At 38.0% G+C, this 9,801-nt stretch overlaps 1 protein-coding gene across 1 annotated transcript in view; it reads right to left on the minus strand.

Moving 5' to 3' along the window:
* Nucleotides 1–5,762, minus strand: part of si:dkey-106n21.1 (solute carrier family 23 member 2) — a 102,180-nt gene extending 96,418 nt beyond the window's left edge. Inside the window, exon 1 of the mRNA XM_051952637.1 lies at nucleotides 5,567–5,762. Coding sequence (XP_051808597.1) covers nucleotides 5,567–5,623 — 57 coding nt within the window. The 5' untranslated portion in view covers nucleotides 5,624–5,762. The remainder of the gene's footprint in view (nucleotides 1–5,566) is intronic.
* Between the last annotated feature and the right edge of the window lie 4,039 nt (nucleotides 5,763–9,801).

The raw sequence follows: 9,801 nt of genomic DNA on the forward strand, positions 1-9,801 counted from the left end.
TATTGGGCACCCCTGATCTAGTGGCTTTTTACCTGCACTCTAACTGTATAAAAGGCCATCCAAGTGTGACCAGCAGTGGGTTGATTTCTTAGAAACTGGGAGAGGCAGGTTCACTTCATGTAGATCAGGGGTGTCAAACTCATTTTAGTTCAGGGGCCACATTCAACCCAATTTCATCAGTGGGCTGGACCAGTAAAATCTAAGCACAATAACTTAAAAATCATGACAACTCCAAATGCTTCCTTTGTTTTAGTGCAAAAAAAAAAATCATTGTGAAAATGTTCACATTTTAGAAATTTTCTTTTTGCAAAACATCATAAACAGCCTGAAATTTCTTAAGAAAAATAAGTGTAACTTCCAAAATGTGCCTCAGTTTATCATTTACACATTACAACCTATAGATCACAGTTTATCTGCAAAGGCACAACATATGTAGTCACAGGTATCTGGAACTGAACAATATACTCATGCTTGCTAATATATTTATGATCAAAATGACTAAGGTCAGACAAAAAATAACAAAATACAACAAAATGTTAGGAAAACAAGATACAAAATGACAAGTTGGACAAATGACACAGGCGAGACAAAAAAGACACAAAACAACAAAAAAATACAAAAAAATAAAGCGAGACAAAGAAGACACAAAACGACAAAAACAAGAAAAAAGTGAATAAAGTGAAACACAAAATGACAAAAATAAGTTAAAAAACACACAAAAAGGAAACACAAAACAACAAAAATGAGAAACAAAACAACAAAAACATGAGACAAACGACAAAAGTCAAACAAAAAACAAGACAAAATAACCTACAACAAGGCAAAATATTACAAAAAGAGGTACAAAACAACAAAAGAACTATGAGCAATATACCATTTTATTTTATGATCAACAACTTGTCAAGGTCTACAAATTATTTAAAATTTACAAATTTACAATTTGCAATTCATGTGTTTTCTGTAATTTTAACACTTCAGTCATCCCACAGACCAGACTGGACCCTCTGATGGGCCGGTTTTGGCCCGCGGGCCACATGTTTGACACCCCTGATGTAGCTCATTGCTGCAGGATTTTATTTGTCAAGTCTTGCCATGCTGCCTCTCAGAGTATTCACCTTTGTGGTGTTCCAAAAGAAAGAAAAAAAATCTCACAAAATACCGCCACTTTTACAACCATGGTAGCAGCTCACAGTAAGATTATGTACCAAATACAAAGTTCCTTTCACCTCCATTTTTTCTGGGTGGAAGCAGAAACCGAAAAGACTAATATCTCTGTAACCACATCATTGCAATTTTCCTGCTGTAAACATAGCTGAGAACATTTGTTACTTTAAATGTTATCCTCTCCCTCTGCCCTCATATGCTGTCACATGTTGACTGTCAGCTACAGACCAGCATGGCTGCACTACTGTTTTAAATAAAAATGTATGCATGATTTGAGTGAACTTATTGAACAGATTTGCTGTATAAATCAATCTCTAATTATTAACCAGAAAAATAGCAACGAGGTGGTAAGACATAAAGAACTGTTCTTTAGTAGTAATTTGAGGCACATCAGTATTTTCTTTTTTGCTCCATAACATCTCAGGGGGAAAGTGCCTGTCCTTACTTTACTACATTTACCTGCACCTTCAGTTACCAGTCCACACTAAATCCGTGAAGAATTGACAACATTGTATCTTGTCATAAACTCTAACAGTTTACAATCCAAGTGTAGCTGAAACAATTAGTGGATTAATCATTGAGCCAATTTATCAGCAAAGTGACGTCTATTTTGATCATAGTTTTGAGCCAATTGAGTAGATTTTGGCAGTGATGAGGCTTATACTCTGGGTATACGAATTTTTTCAAGATTTCAGCCAAAATACAACAGTGCTTTTCTAGTTAGAATGCACGACTGTTTAAAAGTTTGGAGTCACCCAAGCAATTTTATATTTTCCATGAAAACTCACACTTTTATTCATGCTCTAAAATAACAAGGGTTTTCGAATCATCAATTAGCCTTTTAACATGATTAGCTAACACAATATACCATTAGAACACAGGAGTGATGGTTGTTGGAAGATATTCCATTAAAAATCTGCAATTTCCAGCTAGAATAGCCATTTACCACATTAACAATGTCTAGACTGTATTTCTGATTCATTTAATGTTATCTTCATTGTAAAAAAAAGAAAGAAAAAGATTTCCTTTCAAAAAATATAAGGACACTTTGAAGTGGCCCCAAACTTTTGAAGGGTAGTGTTTATATTTAAATAAAGTATCTACTTTTAAGCAACATTTTCAAAGTTGAACTTTTAGTTGTAATGGAGCACTTAAGTAAAGGAAATTATGGATGGATGGATAGATGGATGGATGGCTGGACAGACGGATGGATGGATGAATCAGATTATGTGTGGCAAATCATCATTGAAGCTAACCAGTGTGATTATTTTGTGAGTAGCATCATGTGCTGAGATGCGTGCCTTTCACATCACAGCTGTAATGATATGAACGGATAAGTTGGGCTGCGAAGAATTATTTTTCGGGCTGTAGAACAATTGTAAAGAGGCCACTCAGGTCAGTGACTGTTAAGCACACGTAAGAAAACATAAGGACCGGATCAGTGATGCCGTGACACAAAGTGAAGACAAGTGCTTTTGTTTACAGATGACTGCTTAACTGTTGTGCTCTTCTGATGACCCTCAACCTTGTAGCTTTTGCTAATAATGCTTTTAAGATGTTCAAGAGAAAAACAAACTGTGAAGCAATACAGAAATTCCATTTGCATTATAGAAATTGAAGAAATTGTTTTTCTTAAGTTACACAATGTATTGTGTACTTCCCCTCAAACAAGATCACTGAACCTGAACTCTCAATCCTGCTGCTATTGATAGTTAAAGCAGTTTCTCTGCACTGAATATCCAACATGTTTAGTAGCCAAAGATGCCACTGACCTGCCTCACCTCATGTTCCACACAAACTGAGATGTTTTCGACTGTAAAAATTAGGTTTGAAAGACAGTTTTATTTCCATTCAAAAACTGTGAATCCTGAACTTGGCAAAAATAATCCACATCTTTGCGTTAACTAAAGGCTTCAGACGTGTTTAATGAGTAGAGTGAATCATATTGAAGATTAACAGATGACTGACCTTCTACTTAATGATTTGCACACTCCTCAGAGAAACATGCATGCACAAGTACACACATAGTATGTGCCATATCTGGTAACATAGCTGTCCACTGCAGTGTATTTTCTTGCTTCATTTGAAATACTGCTGCTTCAAATCTAAAATGCTAAAATGAGTAGAAAACTTCCCATCACCAACACTAAAAACAACACCAGCGTGGAGCTCAAAGGTCAGAGTCACTGTACCGTGGCGATGTTCCTGTAAAGGTAAATATATTCCATTTGACCATCAAGCTGGCCTTTGTTTTTGGAGTTTAGCTCATTGACACCAGACACCCTAAATGCACCGGCATGGCCTGATTTCCCTCGCACTGACAAGCAAACGCTCTCTTGTCTGTATTGCAGGAAAATGCCAAAAGCACATTCACTTTTCCTTTCAACATTTTTGCTCTTGTGCTCCAGAAATGGCAATTCTGTATTTGCTGTATTGTACAGTAACAAGATGGGACAAGGAAAAAGGAAGGCAGAAGTCATGGATTTCACGGATTAACAACATAAAAATCAAGTTATCCATTTTCTAAACAATAAATATCTTAGACAATCAGGATCATTGTATTTGCTGGAATTGTTCTGTCCCACTGTTATAGATGTGGATCCTAATTTGCTTCCTGTCATGCTGTCATGGTTGGAATCAGTTACACTCCCTGTCAAAAGTTTTAGGACACTTTCTCATTCAAATAAAGTAGAACCTGTCCTACAACTTTTGACAGGGGGTGTATCTCCCAATTTGGTACACACATGCAGCACATCAGGCTGAACAAAAAAGTCAGTGACAGCCACATTCCAAACCCAACAGGAAGTGAGATATTTTGCGTTGAATGTCAGATTTTGCCCATTTTGCATTTTTTTCTAGAGCGAACTCCTCCTAGGGGGAAACTCAAATTCACCTCAAATTCGGCCAGTACATACAGGAGGCCTTAATGATCCAAAGTTATTAAAATCTTTTTCCAAAGTCAAAGGGCATGTCCGTGGCGGCCTCTGGAATTTTGATCCTTCGCCATGAAATTTCAAATGCTGTGTAAATGCCCTGAACATGCTCCAATCTGCCTGAAACTTTACATGTATGATCAGAGTCCTGCCCTGATCACATCCATATGATGAAATACATCCCCTGTCAAAAGTTGTAGGACAGGTTCTACTTTATTTGAATGAGACAGTGTCCTAAAACTTTTGACAGGGGGTGTATCTGCAGGAAGTTGCTTTTAGCAACACTGCAGAAAATCTTAAAAGTTCACTAGATATGCTACTCAGCTGCTGGCATTATACCTAACATAGGAAAAAATATATATGCCAGCACAATGACACATCCTTTATTTGTTAGAAATGCAGCATGAAGTGCCCTGTACAGATCAAATGACTCCATAACTTCATAACCTTCTCCGTCTCTTTTTTCCTGAACTTCTAAGCTCACAGAGGATGGAGCTCATAAAAAGCCTTTAATGTACTTTAATCTGGTCCCAATGGAGCTTAAATACACCAGAAAGACGAAGAGGTAGACTTAATGTGAGGCTCATCTTGTGGATAACATACTTGAGCATTAGTGGAAAAAACAGCACACAATGCTAGAAAGAGAGTTTTGTCAAATGCATGATCAAAGTCTGAAAAATGCAAACTTAATCTGGATGATAAAGTTGGCACGTTCCACTGGATTTGTGAGCTTCATAATCCCCATTTCAACATATTTGAATTCATTTTAGGTTGGGCCTTTGTGTGCAAGTGTCAAGTATACGATCCGAGGTTAAAAATAATGACTGAGGCCCTGTGCCTTTGCATGTATGCTTTTGCAGATGTTGACAGAATGACATGTTGACTCATCTGCTGTCAAGCTTGTTTGTTCATATTTTTCTAAATTCTTCCATTGATGGACACAGAAAGAGAGAAAAAAGAAACACCAGCCCTTCACTCAGCTGTGTACACTTGCACACCACATGCAGTCCACTGTTTTTACCATTCACACATAAACACACACACACACACCGCACGCCACAGCTTCAATATACTTTATTCAGTTCGTGGTTCTTGGTTGACATTTTGTGATTTCAAGGCTCGCCACAAACTTTGAAACCATGCAACCGACTGCACTGAAATATGCTGTCTTTTGTGGAACACGTGGTGACTTTGGTGATTTTACATTCCACAGTGGCTTATATTTCACTCAAACTGCTGTAATGTAAGAAACTCACACTGTACTTCTTTTTTCCCTTCTTGGGCTAGTAAATGTGGAACAATAGGTCAAAGAAATCCGTTCAAATTCAAACTCTTCATGTTAGAATACTAGCGTGTGACTTTGGGTTGGACTTTGTGTCGTCTTATACCCTCAAGCAGTGTTTGACACTTTAATTCTGTTGGTGTCACAAAGTCAAACTGCAAATTTAGAGAGGTGACTCTTAACTTACCCCAAATGCAGGATTGATCGTCCCCTGCTCCTTGAGTCCCAGCTCTATCTTCTGCATTCTGGTAAAAGAAGCAAGGTGCTGTACAGTTGGCTCTGTGGGCTCCAAATACACAAACACACACGGTGGGAGTAAAACTCGGACTGACCGCAGATGTAAAGGGGACAACGTGATCAACCGCCTCACGTCACCAAGGAAACTGAGTATCACAGTAAAAGAAAAAAAGAGAGGCTCTGTTATTTTGTAATCGTCTCTCCGGCTCTAAAACATTTCTGGTCTGCTGCTAAGCTTTAGTTACCCTGACTTACGGTCATGTGCCTGCTGTTGTGTGACGATACATCTACTGAGGGTAAACAAGCACGTTTGTCACTTGAATCTTTCATTTGTCACACTAGTCTTCATTTATCAATGGTTTCTGAGTTAAGGAGGTTGGTTAATAAGTGCCACTCAGAAAAGACAGTTCAAGCCCTGGAGTTCACCTGCGGTACGATCATTACCATGTTACCACCTGACACAATAAAGTTCTTGACATTCAGATAGGATAGAGCAATAATTATCATAGGTTGTATTATGTCACAAACAGATCATTGTGTCTGACTCACATTATCTCAGATTAGCTGTTGCTGCTAAAGCACTAAAGCCTGGGGTCATGGTGCATTCAATTCATAGTCAGAAGCTTGTGTTATATTTTCAAATCTCAGTTACAACTTGCCTGTTACTTTTCCAACTTTCGTTTTACACTACCATTCAAAAGTTTGGGGTCACTTCAAAATGTCTTTATTTTTGAAAGAAAAGCATTTTTTTTCCAGCGAAGACAACATTAAATCAATCAGAAACAGAGTCTAGACATTGTCAATGTGGTAAATGCTGGAAACGGCTGCTTTTTAATGGAACATCTACATAGGGGTACAGAGATCCATTTCCAGCAACCATCACTCCTGTGTTCTAATGCTACATTGTGTTAGCTAATTGTGTTGAAAGGCTAGTTGATGATAAGAAAACCCTTGTGCAATTAAGTTGGCACATGAATAAAAGTGTGAGTTTTCATGGAAAACATAAAATTGCCTGGTTGACCCCAAATTTTTGAACGACAGTGTATATTAGTATTATTGTGTTTTATACCTATTACATGCTGTACTAATCTGCAATAGTAATGTGATTCGGCACAAAGCACATTCCTATATTACTGTCAACTTAATGAGGAAACACTGATTAAAAAAAAAGTTCATTGTGTATTTAAATTGTTTTCCAGTAATATTGTTTACAGTGCTCACATATTTTTGGTTCTGTTCGTTAATCCACCCATTATCTATACACCTCTTAGTCCTCATTAGGGCTCCTGGTTAAAAATGTAAAACATCACGAGTGAAGAGAAGAGACAAGTTTTCTTAACTAGACCTCAGAATGTCAAGTGCTGTATAACCATAAATCCATGGTGGGGGAGTTGGTCCTAAAAATGTGGTTCCATACAGCTAATTTCTGTTCCCGTTTCCATGAGAGACATAAGTACTGTGTGTGTTACGTTCACTGACTTCAAGACAAAGTAACCAACAAAATTAGACCAAATAAACTAAAGTTAAGCTATTTACATCTTGTTGTTTAAACGTAAAAGTTTTTAACTCTTGTTTCAGTTCAGTGTTCAGCGTTCTTTAAAATCAAAGCCACGGTGTTTCAGCAAACTTTATTAAAAAGTTTACTGATGATTACTTTTTTTAATGCTTTAGATCACTAACAAGACAGATGCCACCAGGCTGAGGTAACTCTTCTTCTGATAGCAATTGATTTCCCTCCTCCCTCTTCAATTCATCTGGAGGATTCCTCCAATGGAATGTTCAACCACTTACTTACAGAAAAGGTTGGCAGGGAATTAGTACGAAAAAGACACCGATAAAGAGTTCATTAACATTTATAACCATATTGTGTTTTGCAGTTATTAATTTAGTTATTTTATCCTCACCACAGTAACTCCCTACTGACATCAGGTTTCCAGGTACTAATACAACTGATGGTACCGGAGTAAAAATGCTACTGAGTCCATACTGCAATTCCAGCCTTGATTCAAGAAACTCATGTTGTTTGTGAGTAACCAATGTGTGTCTTCTTACGTCATTTCATTTAATGAGGTGTTTTTGTTTGAAGTTGGGATGCTCAGATTTGGCACTGACAGCTTATTTTGCTTATGATGTGTAGTCTATCTTCTATCTTCAATCTTCTGAAACACCTCTTTGCACACTATGCTGATTTGTTCCCAACACTGGGTTTGCCTGTTAATGATTTGGCTGTCTTCCTCTTTCCAGCTTCTTCATGCTTTTCCATTACTATTTTTTTCTCCATTTTTGCCTTTTTGCAGCAACTTATTGCAGTTTCCATTACTGGCACCAGGTTGCCAGTGACTAATTTGGTTAATCTCAACTCACTTAGATAACTTAGATATGTCTATTGCTATACTTGAATAGGCAGTTCATTATTCAAAACCCTTATTTCACTAACCTCATCCTATTTCTGTTACAGGCACCGACATCCTATCACAAGTCAATTATTTCAAAAATAATACAAAAAATGACAACCAAAAATATATGACAAATGTCTCTCTCTCTCTGTCCATGTGATTAATAATACATTAATTAATACCAAGAACACATTTACAAGAAGCAGCACCGCAACATACACATCTTGTAGCTAAGTTTGAAAAGACAAAAAATGTCTGTAGCCTTCAGTTTCTCAAAAGATCCCAAGTGGTATTGGTGTCACGCCCCTCTTGCTCCAAACGAGCCGGCTCATCAGTGCAATGACGAGCGGCTGTGCAGAGAGCACAGCCGGCAGAAATCAACAATCAATGCAGTATTTAAGCCTGACTCTCTGCACAGCTCACTGCTGGTTCATTGCTCCATCATCCAAGCCATGACACACTCCGCTTAACCCTGCACACCGCTCCCTGTCTCCTGCATGCTGCTTCCTGGACTCAATTTCCCCTTTGGACTATTTACCTGTTTCCCTGCCCTCGCCACATCTCTCATCTGCTCCATCCGTTTTGCCCGCTTCCGCCTTTTCACACCCTTGGACATTCTGTGAGTCTCCCTACTCCCGTAATTTAGTTTTGTTTTATATTTAGTTTAACTCGGCCTTCGGGTCCGCCTTTAGTTCTATTTAGTTTCTTTTTTCCATTCTGTTAATTCCCCGTGCCTCTTTCCCTGAGTGCCCTTCTGTTCATTAATTTGTATATAGATTAAAGCCTTATTTATTCATCTATCTGCCTGCCTGCCTGCTGCTTGGGTTCACCCGCCCCGTTGCATGACAATTGGGTGCTAAACCTAAAGCCTTAGTTCCATCATTGTAAGCTTTGAAATTTATCCACAACTGAAACCTTGCTTGACCCAAATGTGCACCTCTCTGGAGCATGTTTGGCCGTGCATACTCGGGCATCGAACACACTGGGTAGGCGAAAACAAGCATGAATACTATGTTTAACACAACTGTCCTGCATGGTAAATAGGATCTCCTTTTCTAGAAAAGAGAATGCAAAATCAATTCACTTTGCTGTCATGGCATCTTAGGAAGACTTGTCATGAGAGCAACAGTCATTGAGAAAAGGTTCAGAGGCAGCTGAATTTCAACACAGTTTGAAAAGGACAGTTGTGACCACAAAAAAAACATTTATTGAACAAGTTATAAAATATTTGAGATTGTTGGAAATAAATGGAGAGTTGTGTGAAATAGGCTGATTTAACCTCGGTAAATAGACCAAAGCTTACCTTTTTTGATGTCTTTTCAAAACTGAAGACATCAAAACTATGAAGTAACACATTTGTATGAATAAAGGGTGCAAATCTGTGTTTTGAATTTCCTTCTTTAAAGTTGAAACTTTCTGCTGTGGTAAAGTTTTGCACAATCTCCATTCTCTCAAGCAGCTTCATGAGGACATCATTCAGGATGTTTTTTTTTTGTTTGTTTTTTTTCACAGTTTTGAAACCATTTCCACATATGCTGATCATTTGTTGACTGCTTCGCTTTAACTTTATGCTCCAACTTAGTTGGGTTTAGATTGGTGACGGTGGAGGCCAAGTTATCTGCAGCACTCCATAACTCTGCTCCTTGGACAAACAGTCCTCACAAAACCTGGCAGATGCGTTTTGGTTTTGTCCTGTTGAAAAGCTACTTATGGTTTCACTAAGCTAACACTAGATGGAATTATTTTGTTGTGGTAGCCAATAGTCGGACTGCATCACCCTCACTATACT

This window comes from Acanthochromis polyacanthus, chromosome 8 (assembly GCF_021347895.1).
Source record: "Acanthochromis polyacanthus isolate Apoly-LR-REF ecotype Palm Island chromosome 8, KAUST_Apoly_ChrSc, whole genome shotgun sequence".
Classification (NCBI taxonomy): Eukaryota; Metazoa; Chordata; class Actinopteri; family Pomacentridae; genus Acanthochromis; species Acanthochromis polyacanthus.